The following is a 19193-nucleotide window of genomic DNA, read 5'->3' as shown; positions in this document are numbered from 1 at the left end:
ACCCCCCTCCTGTAAAGGCCATCTCTGGCCCTTAACACACCTGGTATCAACATATGGTTTTTGTGAAGGTGTGTGCAGGTACAGCAGGTGAAGGTGTGTGCAGGTGTGTGCAGGTACAGCAGGTGAAGGTGTGTTTGGAGAAATAACTGAAGAGAAGCAAGCTGAGCAGATTAAAGTAGTTTTGTGAACAAACACTAACATATGGTGGAGAAGAATGAAGCTAAGTTACAATGGAATTATTATACAGCTTTCTTTATTGCAGTATTGTTCACTGCAGGAGTGCAGTGCATGTGTGAAAGGAATAAATACCCTCATATTTGATTAGTTACAGTTAGTAAGGCATAACATTTGAATTTATTGGAGTTAGTTTCATTGAAAACATCATGAGCGTACCTTTAAAGATCCTGTTGATGACTAAAGGTTTGTCTCCATGGATTGAGCCTTTTCCTCCCTCCAGAGTAAACCCCACTCCTCCTGCTCCTTTAGCTAGCTCCACACTGAGCAGAGCTCCCTGCTTCTCCACTGCAACACAAAACACAATACACAAAACCTGGTTCATGGAGCCTCTACACATTACACTGTACAGGTAAAAATGTACAGTGAAGGTATTAACAGGTGTGATTTATTTATAGTATTAAATGTGAAGCCATTGAGGGCGTTTGTTAATCACTTTTTGTAATTTTCTGGAGACGCTCAAACACTTGAGGCTTGTTTGCTATTACATGACTGACCAGCAGGGTTGGTGTCTTCGCTCCTGCAGCCTGCTCCCTCTCTTCCTCCCTCCTCTGCTCTCTTGCCAATGACCACCACCGCCAGCTTCAGACTGCGGGCCTGACGCAAAGCAGCAGTGGCATCAGCGTGTGTGACACTGCGCAGCGTTTGTCCGTTTATAGACAACATCTCATCTCCTTTCTGGATGGTGCCCTCCTGAGCTGCCAGGCCGCTGGGAAACACTCTGTGGACCTGCACGCAAGACAATGTGTGCACAGTGTCTGTATCATGTGCTAACAGTGCTAACAGTGCTACAAAGTGTAAAATGCAGAGAAGAGTAAAAGCTGTCATGTGTATTTCATTTGTTCATGGTAGGTATACTGAGGTATACAGATATGCATACAGTCTGTGCAATTGTTCAAATGAAGAAGAATAACGCAGTCAGACTCTTTAGTCTAGTCTTGGGTAAATGTTTGATCACCTTTGATCAGGTTTGTGACTCTACTGACTGGGTCTTTTATCAGTGGTGAAATGTTGTGTTGTAAAGTCTTTTAAGCTCTTATTAGACATAAAGTGTGCAACACTAAGTGAAGCACAGTCCTCAGGGGAAGTCTGTATTTCTTCACCTGGGCCTTATTTTGTTATTATTGACTTTCATCCTGTATTTGAAAGAAGACCTGCCATCGACTGATGAATAAAAGTTTGGCCCCTAAAAGAATAGCAAAAGCAAAAAGGAGGGAAAATAAAGAGATAAAAAATGTAATAAATAAAAAATAAAAGAAAATTATATATTAAACATAAATGAAAAAATGAAAATGCTTTTAATTTTCATTTTTAATCTGTATTCTTTTATTTATTCCTCCTTAGATGTTAATATATTTTTATTCACATATTTATCTATTTTTCCTTCCTTTTCGTCTTCTGATGGCACTCCTACGGCTATGAAATAAACTGTCTGCACAGAGAGATCCCACTGGAGGGCAGGGGAGTGATATCTTCGGGAGCTCCTAACTCATACCAAGGATTGTCACCTACTGGCCATCAGAGCTACAGGTGGTTCACAAAACTTCATCAGAATCAGATCAATGAACAGTGTTTCTGATCCAATGAGTGGTGACTTTAAACCAGAATGAATCTGCAGTGAGAGCTTCTTACTGTAACAGCTTTGCTCTCCAGGTCAGAGCCTCCGGCGATGCTGAAGCCCAGCCCTGCTCCCTCCTCTTTGTGCAGAATCACAACGTGGATGTCCACCAGCTGCTGGGGAAAGATTGGCAGAGTTACTGCTTCAGTTTATTTCTTATATGATTTGCTCAGAGATCTCATATGTGGAAGCTACCAAGCATTGCTCACATCCAAAGAGACACTTTTTTTGTGTCATAAGATCAGGGTTGCCAGGTCCGCAGTTTCCCCGCTGAATTGGGCTACTTTTTGTCCGCTGGTGGGGTAGACCTGTTTTACATGCAAATTACACGAATAATAGGCTATCTATAAATAGAAATCCTTAATTTTTTGTATTAATTTACATTAAATAATTTATTTATACCCAAATCCTACCAAACAGACTCCAGATCATTCAGCACTACACACACTGGACATGGGACATGCATGTCCACATAACAAACCCACACACACTACTTTGCCCGACACAGTTAGCACACTTAAACTGCACACAGTCCATATCCATTCGGTGCACTGTGTGCAGTCAGCTAGCCAGCTATTGTCAGCAGTGACACCTGCAGCGGAATCTGTTAACACGCAATTGGACAATTCAAGCTAGCAACCCTGACCGGCAAGAAACATGGCGCCCGGTAAGTGGGAAAAATACGGGAAGAAATACACAAGGGACTGGTAAAGTGAAAACGGAACCAAAGAATGGAGAGGATGTGTGGCTGGAGACAATACAAAAGCTTTTTGTCGGTACTGTGCAACTGAGATCGCAGGGGGTGAGAGGAGTTGTCCATGATGGATGCCAGTTTTGATAGCATCCTCCTCTCACCCACCTCTATGACTGTCTCAGTTTAATCAATCTGTGTTTTATATAATGCATTTGGCAATGATAGTAATGCTGTTGGACTTTAAAAGCAGTGTATATGGTTTGACAGGGGTACACTTTGAGTTCTAGTATTGGGCTGGTTTTATTGGATGTTGGGATGGTTTTGGGCTGGTTTTGATTGGACATTGGGCTCGTTTGTCACACAGACCTGGCAACCCTGAATAAGATCATCACAAACAGTGAACTGAGGTATAATCCCTCTCCAACCCAAATGAAAAATGATAAAACAGGCCGATTGATTGGTTTCCTGCTTTACACCAACAAATCTTTCCTTTTAGTCATTCTGTTTTTAGTCATGTTTCCATTATGAGTAGCAGCGACTAAAAGAAGAGAAGCCTGCACACGGGCTAAATGCCACAAAAAGGTTGATAGGCTAATCACAATGTTTCAACGCAATGGTCTTCTTCAGGTGAGAGTTGAGTACTTTTTTCTATTATGAGTAGTGGAATTAAGAGAGTTAGTCAGGTGACATAAGTTAAAGTAAATCGATTACAGGATAGACTGTACCTCCAAAAAGCCAACCTGCCTGAGGAGATACGGCTGCAAAATCAGTGACATCTTTTAAATGGCTTCTTTAAACTCACTTTTATAGACTTGCATTTATGTGATGTCGTCTTCTTATTGGCTTTTAATCGTCTTTTTAAAGTTATAATCTCGAATATCTCAGTTTCGTTCAAATATCCAGACAGTGCTGCATGTGTGACGTCCACGGTTGGCTTCAGTTGTAACTCTTGATTTTCCTGGCTGACGGTCGCTTTCCTTTTTAAACTGTTTGTCTTCATCTGAGCATCAAATTTGTCTCTTTTCTTTGGATTTTCACTTATTTTTGAAGTTGTATCTGTCGTCATCGATCTTTTCTTTGTTTGTTCAGCCATAGTAGATTACTGTTTACTCGCAACACTTGCAGAGACCGGAAAAGCAGCCGCTTAGCTCCGCCTACCCTCTCTGGCAGACCAACCACTGCTGGGCGATGGAAAATGCGTCACTAACTGGGCGCCGCTTGTTATGTTTTTTTGTGAAAGTTACACCAGACACCCAGTCTGTAATACTGCAAATGCAAAGGCTTTCAATCAGTGGGGCATAGGCCTTAATCACCATTGTGTTAGCTCATTCGGCGATAGAGACTTAACCCTTTCTTTTCCTCTCTGCTGCGTTCTAAGGTTTTTGACATCGCTTGTCCCCTTGGTCTTGCGTCTGGCCATGTTGTGTGGGTTGTGCCTGGTTTTAAAAACACTTTGTTTTTAAAGGTGCTATTTAAATAAAAGTTATTAAAGAGACAGGCACAGACAAACTGCCAAACTCAACAGGGGCTATGTCCTCATCTTATTCCCTGTTTTTGCTCTATAGTTACAAGTACCAATGGGATTTGGAAAGAGAGTTTCTTACTTCAGGAGAACCTTTATGTTTCAGTTTTGGAATTACATTTTCATATCAAAGTCTCCTTTTTGAAGAAGTCCCGACAAAATGGTACACAGCTTCATTACTTGAGTCAAAGAATAGATACTCCTGGTCAAATGTTGCTGCAAGTGAAAGTTGCTCAGTCAATGTGTTACTTGTGTTAAAACACTGGAGAACTTGCTTTTAAAAATACTCAAGGGATTTAAAATATTATAAAAAATAAAAAATCTCGAACATTGTTGTATTTTCACAATGCACGAGTGCAGTTTAGAATACATGGGTGTACATTCTGCTGCATTATGTTTATGTAGAAAACATTATTTACAATTTAAACTCGCATGCTACAGATTTCCAGCTCCAAAATCACAGGAAGAATAGGAACAAACAAAGATTCATGATGACGAGGGAAAATGTCAGCGCGGTAAACAGAGTGAACTTCGAATCATTCTTCATTTCAAAAACCTCAAACATGGGCTGAAGATATTGCCATGGGTGTTCCGATGGAGAATCGTCATCCTTTTCTGTCGTAGCATCAGTACCACCACTATTTGAACTGCCTGATCTGAGTGGCGTTTCTACGTTCAACTATGGAGACGCGTGAGGTACAGGTACGGCAACAGCACTTAGGCAAACAACACACAGAACTACACAAACACAGTCTGTCTTTTGGATTTAAGTAAAGAAAATTCATCAGCTGACTTCAGAGCAAAAGTAACGCGTGTTACGTGTGGCCAGTTTACTTGTTGCTCTCTTCTCTCTCTCTCTCCCTGTGTCTCTGGTCTCCCTCCTCCTTCTGCCTGCTGCACACCTGAGTGCAATGAGCGCTCAGGGAGGAGGAGGAGGTATAGTGGTGCAGAGAGAGCAGAGTGGGGGGAAGGCAGACACACGAAGAAAGCAACCTCATGGTGAGGAGGGTTTTCCTCTAGTTTCCTCCTGACTTTCTTTTTTCTTTCCACACAGGTCTTTTCCCCCAGCATGTGTTATATTGTTTGGTTTTGTTGTTTTAGTTTGGGCTGGAGATCTCTTGTAGTCTAGTTATTTTGTCTTTTGTTTTATGATGTTTTTTCCTGTTTAGTATGTTTAAGGGGAGGTGCTGGGAGTGACTTAATATTTTGTGTGGCGTCCGTTTTAGATATGTCGCAGTCCTCATTGTGAGCCTTTGTTTTTTCTTGTATTTAGTTAGAGAGGCCCTAACAGCGAGTAATGAGAACATTCATAGAAATGTAGTGGAGTAAAAGTAATAAGTTTCCCCAAAATAATACTCAAGTAAAGTACAGATACACGAAAAATGTACTTAAGTACAGTACTCAAGTACATTTACTTTATTACTGTCCACTCTATTGACTACTGAAATTTCAGTAGTATGTGTGAACGTGTTTCACTATACTATAGGAGAGCATTTCACTAGTATGTGTATGTGTGAATGCTTTTCAGAACTTTTTATGAGAGCTTTTCAGTTGTGTATGTGAGCGTATAATGTTTCAGTTGTTTATATGAGAGTGTTTCTGTTGTGTGTATGCATGGCATGGTAATTCTGAATAATGTCCCTAACGGCCCTCGTAGACATGAGCAAAGCCATGCGCGCACAAACATACACACACACACACACACACACACACACATGAATCATCAATAACCTATTGGCTGATGAAAACATTTGAACACTAACCTAATTTAGATCCATCCATCCATCATCTATACCGCTTTTCCTGTTCAGGGTCGCAGGGGGGCCCGGAGCCTCTCCCAGCTGTTATTGGGTGAGAGGCGGGCTACATCCTGGACTGATCACCAGTCAATCACAGGACTGACGCACAGAAACAGACAACCTTTCACACCGCCTATGGGCAATTTAGAGTCACCAATGAATCTAAAGAGCATGTCTTTGGACTGTGGAAAGAAGCAGGAGTACACAGAGAGAACCCGGATGCACTGGGAGAACATGCAAACTCCACACAGAAAGGCCCCCATGTCCGAATCGGGATTTGAATCAGGAGCCACATATAGTGTATATACCTAAGGCGAAAGTGGCTGTTGTGCATGCAGACATGGCCTTAGAAGCTGCTCACAGTGCTGCATATGGAAGACACAATTTAAATCGAATCTAAATCTAAAAATGGATGATACTTTCAACTGATCGCCATGACTTTGTGACTTTTTACCTTCAGCGTGTCTTCATCCAGAGCTTTAACCTGCTGTATCATCCTCTGTATCTCTTGTTTTGGGATTGCTGAGATGACCGAGTGAGGACAAGCAGAAGGGCCTGCTGCCTCGTCCTGAAATGTCCCCTCACCCCTCTCAAGGGTAAACTCTCTCAGAGTGGCCAAGCTGTGTTTAATGAGACGACAACACATTAGACTTAGTTAAACACTGATAATACAGATGATACAAGTCTCTTTTTCAAGCTAAACCCACTCCCTTATGAACCTAAAAGTGCACAGTGCGTCAGCTGGGGGTAGCCATTGTTTACATGGTACGCCAACCTCTGTGCTTCAGTCTTACCTGACAGAGAATCCTCTCTCAGTGCGGTCCAGGGGGCGCTCAGACTCCTGAGAGTTTGTAACATCCAGTGCACAGGGTTCCTGCAGCCGTGGGAGGCGGGGGTTCTCATGGCAGGGGGACATGGGTAGAGAACGCATCAGTGCTTGTGAAAGCTGGAACAAAAACAACATATGTGAACAGAATATGGCCAAAATAAAACCAGGTTACTCTCTTACAAGACAAGCACAAACATCTCAGAACGAATTGTGATAATGATATAAACGCATCATTTATAAAACGTATTGAGACAAAGATAAAATACATAATGAAAACACACACAAGGGAAATGGAAGTTTATAAGGATAGCAAATTGATTGAGAAAAAACAAAATATAAATCTTGAAATCATGAGATCATTGCTGTTGTCTGGGAAAAGTGAATTGATGGGTCTAAAAGAACGAGCAGTCAGGAGACCATCCCCAAGAGAAATGAAGGTAATTGTTAAATAATTACCCAAACTGTCGTTGTAGACATCCATTACCATTTACAGACCCACTTCCTGTTTCTTAATGTGCCTGCAGTCCCCAATACACTGTGCAATATCAGTGATCTGATGGGGTTATTGAACTGTGTGAATCAAAATGCTAGAATAGAGATAGAAAACCAAATGAAGAAGAATCTATCATCAACACCGTCTCACTACAATCTTGTCAAATTTAGCCGCTGGGTTAGCGGCCTTACTGAAAAGAAGCCGACTTCTCCAAAGAAGTCCACTTGGTTTCACACAGGAGTCAACACCAAATGAAAGTCCTGTGTTTGCTTTGGTCCCACATTTTAGGCAACATTTCTGTCAGAAGACGTAGCTCTGAAACAACAGTCAGTGAATATGTTTTACAGTGAGATCTCCGGCCATGGTGTTGGATGAATAACCGAAGTATGTTTTGTGCACATACTATAGTGTTCCTGTGCAATCGGTGGCTCTTAAAGTCGAGCTGAAACGGAATTTCGAGAGTATCTAGCTTCCGTATCGTGACGTATTTCCGAGTGAAACAGGACGTGCAGGCGGGACATATAATTAGATGGATTTGATTTGATCGTTGAGAAGTGGGCGTAGACAGACGCTCTCCACAGCGCAGTAGCTAGCTAACTGACCGAGCGTTCTTGGTGCTCTGCGGCTAATGTTGCAGATTGATTGGTTGAAATTGGTTGGTCCTAGCTTACGTAAGCACACAGGATATTATTTTAGAAGAAAAAATTATCGGATTTTGATTTAAGAATACGAAGGAATGGATTTTATGTATTTTCTTTTGCCCTATATTGTCAAATAGATGCACAATATTACCGGGGATGTGATCTAAAAGGATTAAAATGACATTTTTCATTTCTTTATATATATTACAATATTTCAGGTGTGTTTGCCTCGAGTTGAATTTGCAACTGTGTGATTTGGTGCTCTTATTTCTGGACCGTAGGCTGTTTATAAGAGTATATGAAGTGGACCTGCCCTCTTGTCCTCTTGGTCTCAAAATAATTCTAAACGTGTGTTAGTGGCCCAACATGTCACTATTACTTATATATTTACTGATTTATTAGCTCAGTAAATATTTTTCAATTATTTAGTTTATGGTCTCAATTGCTGGTTTCAAATTGTCTTCATTACAGCATTATGTTCATTTTGTAAATGATGGTCCCATTTAGAGTCTAACTGACAGTCAGGATGAGCGAGCTGATGTTTACCTCAATATGTGTTGTGGATGATCTGGGAACATCTTAGCTTACTACTTTGTGATCAGCTCTTTGCTTTCCATCAGACTTTTATTGTAGCAGTGTTGCAATGTTCCTTTAGTGAGTACTAAGTCTATAACTGAAGATGACAGCAAAAACTTCTAAAATACCATGAAAACAATGCTCATAAAAATAAATGACTTCACCACAGGTCCTCACATGACAAATTACCTGGTCACTGAAGGCGAGGATTTCCCCTAATGCCTCTCCATCCGGGCCTCTGTGGGAGCAAGTGTCTGTGGCTGGAGCTGGACTCACAGTCGCTTTCAGCAGCTTTCTTTGGGTCTGTGCTCTGTCCACCTCTGTCCCATCTGGAGGTCTTTCTCCTTCACTGTCACTGTTTATGACGGATGCTGCAGGAAGTGGTACCTCAGGCTCAGCAGCCCTGCTAAGATCCACTCTTTGTTGCTGTGACTCCTGTTTTAATGGTAAGACAGCCCTACCATCATGCACAGGAGCTAAATGAGAATCATGTATCCCTGAGACAGCATCACTGCTGGGGGCCTCGAAGGAGAAGGGTTTGTCTTCAGTTGTTTGACTAAAATATTCTGAAGTGGAGAAGGTGACAGCAGAGGGTGTAGCACCTGTGTCTGTCTTTATATTAGATGCAGACTGGTTTTCCTGGATATCTTTGAGGATCTCATCTTGGCCTTTTCTAGAATCTCCATGTGAGGAAGAGTGACTCATGGAGTCCTTCTCTATGAGAGGAAGTGAGGTGGAAGGGGCCACAGGCCTCCTGCTTCCCTCCTTCTCTTGACCCTCATGCCTGGAAAAAGTCTCAAATGAGTGGATCTTTTGTTTGATTGACAAGTTGGCAGCAGATGAGGCAGATCTGACACCAGAGCTTCTGTTGAAGCCCACAGCAGGCCCCTGCTCTGCTGGTTTAGCTTGCTTCTTATGGTCCTGTTCATCCTGAATTTTCCTAATACTCTGCCGAAACCAGGTGGGTTTGGGTGCCACAGGGGGGGCCTTCTTTGCTCCTGGGGGAGGTTCAGATGTGTTTGTTCTCTCTGTGGCTGTACCATTGCGCTCGAGGGCGTTTTCTTCATGGCTCATGGTGAAAGGCTTGCTGTAACTCTGGATAGGCTGTGCCCTTCCTGCAGTGTGGAGGCGGTGATGCTTATGGATGTCTGGCAGCTCTTCAGGAGAACTGTCTGAAAGGCGGACCCAGGGATCCTGTTGCTCTTGGGTGTATTGGTCAATACGAGCCTGTCTCCTCAGAGCTCCAGTCTTTGGCTGTGAGCAGAGGACAGCTGACGAATCGCCTGTCCAGACACAGAGAAAGAAGAAACGTCTGAGAGGTGGTCGTGTGTGTCATCTGCTGATCAAAAAGCTTTCCACAGAATCCATTCTTTACAAATGCTGTTTACATGCAGTGCTTATAGTTATATAGTAGTCTGCTTTGTGTTCATCTCTGCTCCCGCGTGCATGTTGAAATCATGACTGAAAAAGATGCATCTTCTTAAAAGGTGGTTTCCTCCACGCAAATGATGTGTGTTCTGAATTGTTTTTTTGCCAGCATAAAATACAGCTTTACTCAAACATTCACTAAAACGCAGTAATGATATTGATGATATGATATCTAATGATATTGATATTAATACAATCAATATATAAATTAGACAACAATCTAGATGCTAAAAAAGTGTGGTAATAATTTCACTGGGACAGATCTTATCATAGCAAGCAGTTTCCTTTGGTCATAAATCCATGTTGGACATTTCTTTTGGATACATTGTCTGGGACCATGCACATTAGTTTAACATTTTACAGCTACCTATCCAACAGTCATGGAGATATTTCACTGAAAGATTAAAATATGAACTTCATAAGGGCACTAAAGGAAGCTGTGAAGTCGGGAATCTACCAATGTCAATATGTCACCATAAATGTTGATACACACATATTAATTTCTCTTATGTATTAAAATTATCCCCAATTGTTAAGTAACTTTTTTTAATATACATCCTAACCTGATTTTATTGACTGCCACATTGAACAGTGCCTCAAACAGGAAATGGAGCCTCAGTTCTTTCATGAACAATTCACCAGGTTCAGCTCACTGCACCATGGTCAAATCAACTGCAGGAATAATCAGATTGATCTGCAGTTGCATTTAGGTGCTTGAATGAAAATTAAAGGCACTTGTGTCCTACCTGAGAGTAATGCGTTGTTGGTGCAGGCTGAGGTCTCTGGACGAGTGAAATCTTCTTTGCTCTCCTCTGACAGTTCTCTCGCTCGTTCTTCTTCCTGCTACACAAACAGGAAGTGTTGTGTCAGAACAGATTCTCGAGCAGTGACCACAGAGATGTGCAACGATGAACCGCGCTTCCGCTCAAACATTCATGCACGTCACTGCTACTGCTCTCACAAAATTTGATTCAGCCAGTCCCCAGAACCTGACCAGAATTAGTCATGCTTATGGATGAGCGGTTGATTGGGATTTGTGAGGAGGGGGAGCCCTTGTCCCCTCTGTTGCGTGGGGTGGTTTCTACATACAACACTGCTGAAAGGTTCATAAGCACTATTTCTACTGAAAGTAGGAAAACTGTAGACATTGTGCTCCAAAACCTGTTGTTGTTGTAAAATTCGAATCCATCAATGTGAAAGGCCTGATACCAGGTTTTTTTTATTCATATATTGTTTATTTGTTTAAAGCGACCCTTTAAATGTTTGAAACGCATTGGGAATTCACAAACGACAATAATAAAGCAGGCAATGGACACTTTTTATAAAAACACTGAAGTACACAGAGCTGAGCTTCAGCAGGGTGCAATTTGGATGTCAACATGTGTAGCTCAGCTCAGGAGGGCTCTGGTCCAATATACACCTGCAACAACATACAACATATACTGCTTTGCTTGCATGCTGACATGACCATAAATATACACAGATAATGTGCAAAGCATGCGTAATAAGCGCAATTGAAGTGCAATTGAAGTGCATGCAAGATGTCAAACTGCATGTAGAAGTACTTTCTATTAAGGCATCCTTTATAAAGGGTTTGCAAGCTGTAACTAATAACTTGATTTTTAGGTAATAGTACAGCCTCTTGGTTACATTCATAAAGAGGGCTGCAGTTACATTTACCCATTAATTCTGCAAATATCAATATCAATAAGTTGTTCAAATTGCCTAAAACAGATTATAAAGCATTACCATTTAAGGGGAGCTTTGGTATTTTTGAACTTCTGCAATGTCTTTACATGTTTGAAGGTAAGAATAACTGGTAGCTTCAAACTGTTTTGGAATTGCTCCAGGGGATCACTTCAGTAAGCAAACACAAACAGCTGCACCATAACCCTTCAGGGCCACTGACAGGCTCAGACTGTTAATTCAAGAGTCTGACAACATTAGAGAAAGAATCCCTTCCGACACCGAGCTTTTATTTAAGGAGTTCACTAAACACTAATAACATACTCAAACATAGTGTGCTCTTTTAAAGCTGTCATTAAACCCCTAAAAAGTGTGCTTTATTAGAAGTATTTCCAAAAATATATCGAGAAAATGCAGCAACAAAACACTGAACTGTCAAACACCGAAGAACACATCCTTCAACATACATTCCTTAAGAGTAACCTCAGCATCTTTTGTAATGCCTTGTACATACTGGTGAAGAACTGCAGAGGAAGAAAGATCATGTGATATAACACTCTTTAAGAAGCAGCATAATGACAACATTGAAGTACACACGACTAGTATATGGGGACCAGGAACAGTGAGCAGGTAGCAGCCCCCTGCAGTTACTTCTACTGTTGCAGGGAAGAAACTCAGTGGGAATAAAAAAACACACAGTGATGCAGACAGATTTTTAGGTCTTACAAATATGTTCAATGTCAATGTCAATGTCAGCTTTATTTGTATAGCACATTTAGTGTGCTTTACAGTAAACAAAAACAGCAATACAGTAAAACAACAATACAATCAGCAAAGAGAAGACCATATAGCGGGAGCTATACTCCCGGCCAAGGAGAACAAGTGTGTCTTGAGCAAGGATTTAAAATTGAGGAGGCTATTTGCAGTCCGTACAGGCAATGGCAATGCGTTCCACAGAGTGGTAGCCGCAACTGCAAAGGCTCGATCTCCTCTAGTACTTAAAAGGGATCGAGGAACATCCAAAACCATCTTATTTGCAGTTCTAAGAGCTCTGGGGGGCTGATGCAGCTTGACAAGGTCAGCTAGATATTCCGGGGCCAACCCATTTAGAGATTTAAAAACAAATAAAAGAATCTTAAAATCAACCCTATACCTAACTGGAAGCCAATGAAGTGAAGACAGCACCGGAGTTATGTGGTCACCTTTCTTTGTTCCAGTTAGGAGACGGGCTGCTGCGTTTTGGACGAGCTGCAAGCGGTTGAGCTCTGACTGCTCGATACCAATGTACAGGGAGTTGCAATAGCCTAAACGAGAGGTAATAAAAGCATGGATAACTTTTTCAAGATCCTTCTGGCTTCGATAAGGCTTAACTTTAGCTAACAGTCTCAGCTGAAAAAAGCTAGACTTGACCACTGAGCTGATCTGTTTGTCCAGCTTAAAAGCACCATCAATAATTACACCTAGATTCCCATATAAGGTGCTAGTGGGCCCAACGAGCTGGCAAAAACCTGAACCAGATCAGGGAGACCGAACAGGACAACCTCTGTTTTATTTTCATTCAATTTTAAAAAGTTTAAGTTCATCCATGTTCATACATGCAGTTTAGCACAGCCTGAAGGGAATCTTTGGAAGGAATCTTTAACGGCAAATACACCTGCACGTCATCAGCAAAGCAATGAAAGGGCATGCCATGCTTCCTAAATATCTACCCCAGTGGTAACATATAAAGAGAGAACAATAAAGGGCCCAAAACTGACCCCTGTGGGACCCCACAAGTCAGAGGGGCCACAGAGGAGGAAAAGTGCCTCATGAGGACAGAAAAAGATCTGTCCGAGAGGTACGATTTAAACCAATTTAAAACAGTGCCTTTTAAGCCTACACAATGCTCTAGGCGTGACAGGAGGATTGAATGATCCACTGTATCAAACGCTGCTGACAGGTCCAGAAGAATTAAAATGGCGCAGTTACCAGAGTCGATCCTTAAAAACTTTTAAAAGAGCCGTTTCAGTGCTGTGGAGAGGCTTAAAACCAGACTGAAACCGTTCACAGATGTTGGTCTCTTTTAAAAACTCTTGAAGTTGATTAAAAAACGACTTTCTCTAAGACCTTGGAAATAAAAGGGAGTTTAAAAATTGGCCTGAAATTAGCCAAAACCGAGGGGTCCAAATTTTTCTTTTTCAGAAGAGGCTGCACCGTGGCATGTTTGAAGGAGGATGGAACACATCCCGAGCTGAGACACAAATTTATAAGTTTCAAAATAAAAGACTCAACTGAACTGAAAACCTCTTTAAACAACCGAGATGGAATGCTATAAGTTGGGCAGTTAGCAGGACGTAAGTGTTTAACTGTTTCATTTAGTTGAGAAAGTGAAACAGGCTCAAACTGGTGAAAGACAGCTGAGCTTGCTGAGGGAGCAGAGGGGTCCTGTGCAGATTGAGGGAGCGGGGATCTAAGAGCCGAAATCTTATTAATAAAGAACTGCAGAAAATCCTCGCACAGAGAAGGGGAAGGCTCGATACAAACAGCATCACAAGGATTCACCAGTGAGTCAAAAACATTAAAGAGAACCTGAGGCTTGTGAGCATTAGTGGAAACAAGTGAGGAAAAATATTTGATTTTAGCAGCTTTAACAGCTTGCTGATACATTAATAAAGAATTATGTAGAAGATCTTGGAGTTTTTCCCTTTTCCACTTTCTCTTCGCCTTTCTACATTCGCGTCTGAGCGCACGAGTGGACTCATTTAGCTAAGGCTCAGTCTGTGGTTTAATGTGCTTTAAAGTCAGGGGGCAATGGAGTCTAAGATTTCAGTACAAAGTGAGTCAAACATCGTCATACAGTAATCCACACTGAGGTCGCCCAAATCATTCAGAGAATATAAGGTAGAGTCTCTAAAAGCCGTGGAAAACTGCAGAGGAGTTGAAGAATTCAAAACACGGAGACAGCGCACGGGAGCCGAGTCAGTGTTGGAGGGGGCGGGCAAAGAGAGGGAGAACATAACAGGTAGGTGGTCAGATAAGGGTGTGTTGCAGATTTCAGTTATCTGTACATTCAATCCATATGACAATACAAGGTCTAGGATGTGTCCTTTATCATGCATCGGCTGCGACACAGACTGCGTGAGATTAAAAGAGTCAATAAGATTCAGAAATTCTCTGACCAGAGGTCTGGTCTCACAGCAGACATGGACATTGAAATCACCAACAATTAAAAAGCGATCATATTTAAAAGTGACACCAGATAGAAGGTCTGCAAAGTCCTGTATAAAGTCTTTGTTAGGTTTAGGTGGGCGGTAGACCACCGCACAGAGAACAGTTACATGAGAATTTACCTCAACAAGTTGGAGCTCGAAGCTGGAGTAGCTGACAGTTGGAGACTGCTGGCAATGAAAAGTGGATTTAAATACGGATGCCAACATCCTGATGTTCAACATCCTGATAGGCCTGACCTCTGATACTGTTTGATAAACCTGATGAGCTACGATCCTGATGAAGTATCTGGTTTTAGGCCACTTTGCTTACTTTGATACTTTGCAGGTACTTTTAATTCTATTAAAACTAATAACCAACAGCAGTGAGAGACAAATTTAAATTTTTTTTTCTTCTTCAAAAAGATGTAGTATAAAACTAAGGCATCAATCCTCGGGCACATTGATTGTTAATGTGCCTGAGGATCATATGTTTGTTAATGATGTCATTACGTGTCATTATGTGTGAAAAGGGTGACAACACAAGGGTATCTGGCTTACACAACCTTTAGGTTGTCCAGATTTTAGGGGTAAAAAACATTTGAAGATATTTCATGAAAAGCAATAAGCTAAAACAGCAATGTTGGCACTGGCGAAGCATTTCTGTTGCAGAGTAAGGATTGTTAAAATGATGTTTAACAACATCTTTGGATATAGTGGGACATTTAAAATGAAAACATTTTGTGAAAGCTCCAACCTGCAGCAAGACGTGTCCCTATGCAGGACACATTGTAGACCAAACATATTGATAATTAATGGATTAAAAAACAGACTATAATTAAGTAACGACTATATCTGCACAGTAACAACTGTATCTACAATAACAATAATGGTAACAAAAAAAATAACTTTATTGATCTCCATAATTTCCTTTGGGAAATTATGATTAAATTCTATTTTAATCAATCTATTTTATTCTATAATATTATTAAATTCTTATTTGCACAATAACAACTGTATCTGCACAGTCAATCAATCAATCAATAAAATTGTATTTGTATAGCGCCAAATCATAACCAAAGTTATCTTGAGACACTTTACAAAAAGAGCAGGTCTAGACCAACTCTTTGTTCTGTTATTTAAAGAGAGGCCCAACATGAATCACCATGAGTAGCACTTAGCAATATTCGGCACATTGGCAAGGAAAAACTTCCTTTTAACAGGCAGAAACCTCGAGCAGAACCAGACTCATGTTGAACAGCCATCTGCCTCGACTGGATGGGCCGAAAATGGGATAGAAGGAGATGCAGGATAGAGACAGGCAAAGACAGCAACAACAACATATGTCCTTGTTACATCAACAACAACCAGTAATACATACTTATGGTTAAAATTAATAGTGGTACACTAGTGTGAAGATTAGCAAATAATAAGTTAGCAAGAACAGCATAGTAATGATAAAGGCTGTAGTAATCGTAATTGAAACAGTTGGAGTTAACAGGTCTACTATTAGCATTAGCAGCAACAATAATTATACTATGGGGAAGACTGATGTTAGTAGTTGTTGCAGGTCCACAGCAGCAGGTGGTCTGCAGCAACGATCCCCAGGAACCTACAAGACAAGGGAGCACAAGAACTCCCGGGAAGATATAGGGTTAGTAATGTTAATGGGAACAGAAGATACAGAGTTAATGAGCTGCATTAATATAAGAGAGAGCGAGAGAGAGGGAGGGAGACAGACAGACAGACAGACAGACAGACACACAGAGAGAGAGAGAGAGAGAGAAGCTTGGTGTGTCAGATCCCCCCGGCAGTCTAAACCTATAGCAGCATAACTATGGGCTAGTCCAAGCCTGAATCAGCCCTAACTATAAGCTTTATCAAAGAGGAAGGTTTTAAGTCTACTCTTAAAAGAAGAGAGGGTGTCTGCCTCCCGGACCTTGACTGGTAGATTGTTCCAGAGGAGGGGGGCCTGATAACTGAAGGCTCTACCTCCAACACTACTCTTAGACACTTTAGGTACCACAAGCAGCCCTGCATCCTGCAAGCGCAATGTTCTAGAGGGGTAATATGGCACTATGAGCTCTTTTAGATATGATGGTGCCTGACCATTAAGACCTTTGTAAGTAAGAAGAAGGATTTTAAATTCTATTCCAGATTTTACAGGAAGCCAGAGCAGAGAGGCTAATACAGGAGAGATGTGATCTCTCTGCCTAGTTCTTGTCAGCACACATGCTGCAGCATTTTGTACCAGCTGAGTTTTTAGTGACTTATTAGGGCAGCCTGATAGTAACGAGTTACAATAATTCAACCTGGAAGTAACGAATGCATGGACTAGTTTTTCTGCATCGTTTTGAGACAAGCTGTGTCTGATTTTTGCTATGTTGCGAAGATGAAAGAAGGCTGTCCTTGGTATTTGTTTTATGTGGGAGATGAAGGACATATCCTGATCAAATAGAACTCCCAGATTCCTAAAAGTAGTGCTGGATGCCAGGCTAATGCCATCTAGGGCAGTTATATCATTAGAGAAAGAATCTCTAAGGTGTTTTGGGCAGAGCACAATAACTTCAGTTTTGTCTGAATTAAGTAGTAGAAAGTTTCTAGTCATTCATGTCTTTATTTCCTTAAGGCATGCTTCTAGTTTAGATAGCTGATTGGTTTCGTCTGGCTTCATTGATAAGTATAATTGAGTATCATCTGCATAACAGTGAAAATTAATGGAGTGTTTCCTCATGATATTACCAAGAGGAAGCATATATAAGGTAAAAAGAATCGGTCCGTGCACAGAACCTTGTGGAACTCCATGACTAACTTTGGTGTGCATTGAGGACACATCATGAACATTAACAAACTGAGATTGATCTAATAAGTAAGATTTAAACCAACTTAATGCAGATCCTGTAATGCCAAGCAACTGTTCTAGTCTCTGTAACAGGATGTGATGCTCTATTGTGTCGAAAGCACCACTAAGATCTAACAGGATGAGTACAGAGAGAAGTCCTCTGTCTGAAGCAGTAAGTAGATCATTTGAAACTCGCACAAGGGCTGTCTCAGTGCTATGGTGGACTCTAAATCCTGACTGAAAGTCATCAAATAAACTGTTGTTTTTAAGAAAGTCACATAATTGATAAGCAACTGCTTTCTCGAGGATCTTTGAAATAAAAGGAAGGTTAGATATAGGTCTATAGTTAGTTAAGGTGCCTGAGTCAAGGGTAGGCTTTTAAAGAAGCAGCCTAATTACAGCTAGTTTAAAAGACTGTGGTACATAGCCAGTCGATAAAGACGATAAAGCTGGAATTGCTTCCTTAAATTTAGCTACAGCCCTATCAGACAAACATCTTGTGAGTGTATTTTTGTTAACTGGAGAGTAGTCGGTTAATAGGACATCGAATGTTACTAAATAGTGATCTGATAAAATAGGATTTTGTGGAAAGACAATTACGTTTTTGGTTTCAAGGCCATAAGCTAGAACAAGGTCGAGGGTGTGGTCAAAGCGGTGAGTAGGCTGGTTTACACTTTGAGTGAAGCCAATAGAGTCCAAAGGGGACATAAACGTCATGCTAAGATTATCATTATCAACATCTACATGAATATTGAAGTCACCTACAATAATTATTTTATCTGTCTCAGGACTAAATCTGATAAAAAACTCATTCAGAATTCAGTCAGAGAATGAGAGTATGGGCCAGGAGGGCGGTAAACAGTGACGCAAAAAGGGGGTATGCAAAATATGCAGCGCCCCAAAGAGGGGCACCAAACAGGAGGGCAGTATACTATCACAAATGAAATACACTGTAAAGTTTTTCCGGCTGGGTGTGAAAAACTCAAGACTTTCAAAACAGCTGAAACTCAGTTTTGGTCTAGGGTTGATTTGAAGACTAGAATTGAAAATAGCTGCCACTCCACCACCTCGACCAGTGTCTCGAATATGAGTATTAAGATGACTGGGATGAGTGGATTCATTTAAACATATTCTTCCTGACACAGCCAAATCTCAGTTTAAGAGAGTAAATCAATATGATAATCCGATATCAGATCATTTACTAATAGAGCTTTAGATGACAGGGATCTGATATTTAACAGAGCACATTTAATTCTCCCAATATTTTTTGGCATAACTTCAGTTCACTGCTCACAGGGAAGCTCAGAGGAGTGTGTGGACTACAGCTCTGCCTCCTGGTCTCAACTCTGGTTTGTCAGGTTTTAAGACTAACAAACTTAACCATGTTATGAGACAAAAGAGCTGCACCATCCAAAGTGGGATGAATGCCATCTCTCCTGATCAGACCAGGCTTTCCACAGAAAGTCTGCCAGTTATCTATGAAGCCCACATTGTTTGCTGGGCACCACCTCGACAGCCAGCGGTTGAATGATGACATGCGGCTATACGTGTCATCACTGCTCAGATTTGTCAGGGGTCCAGAGAAAGCTACGCAGTCTGACATCGTCTTAGCAAATGCACACACGGACTCAACATTAATTTTAGTG

At 41.2% G+C, this 19193-nt stretch overlaps 1 protein-coding gene across 1 annotated transcript in view; it reads right to left on the bottom strand.

The window, feature by feature from the left end:
* The window catches only part of il16 (interleukin 16), a 119180-nt gene that overhangs the window by 2108 nt on the left and 97879 nt on the right, over positions 1-19193 (bottom strand). Inside the window, exons 19-26 of the mRNA XM_069661528.1 lie at positions 11988-12044; positions 10581-10677; positions 8596-9689; positions 6662-6813; positions 6322-6487; positions 1867-1968; positions 732-963; positions 394-522 (exon numbers count right to left, since the gene is read on the bottom strand). Of these exons, the coding sequence (XP_069517629.1) occupies positions 394-522; positions 732-963; positions 1867-1968; positions 6322-6487; positions 6662-6813; positions 8596-9689; positions 10581-10677; positions 11988-12044 (2029 nt within the window). The remainder of the gene's footprint in view (positions 1-393; positions 523-731; positions 964-1866; positions 1969-6321; positions 6488-6661; positions 6814-8595; positions 9690-10580; positions 10678-11987; positions 12045-19193) is intronic.

Source organism: Semicossyphus pulcher, unplaced genomic scaffold (assembly GCF_022749685.1).
Source record: "Semicossyphus pulcher isolate SPU_LCO1_2020_fin unplaced genomic scaffold, fSemPul1.0.p SCAF_1, whole genome shotgun sequence".
Taxonomy (NCBI): domain Eukaryota; kingdom Metazoa; phylum Chordata; class Actinopteri; order Labriformes; family Labridae; genus Semicossyphus; species Semicossyphus pulcher.
This window is presented reverse-complemented; position numbering and strand designations above follow the sequence as displayed.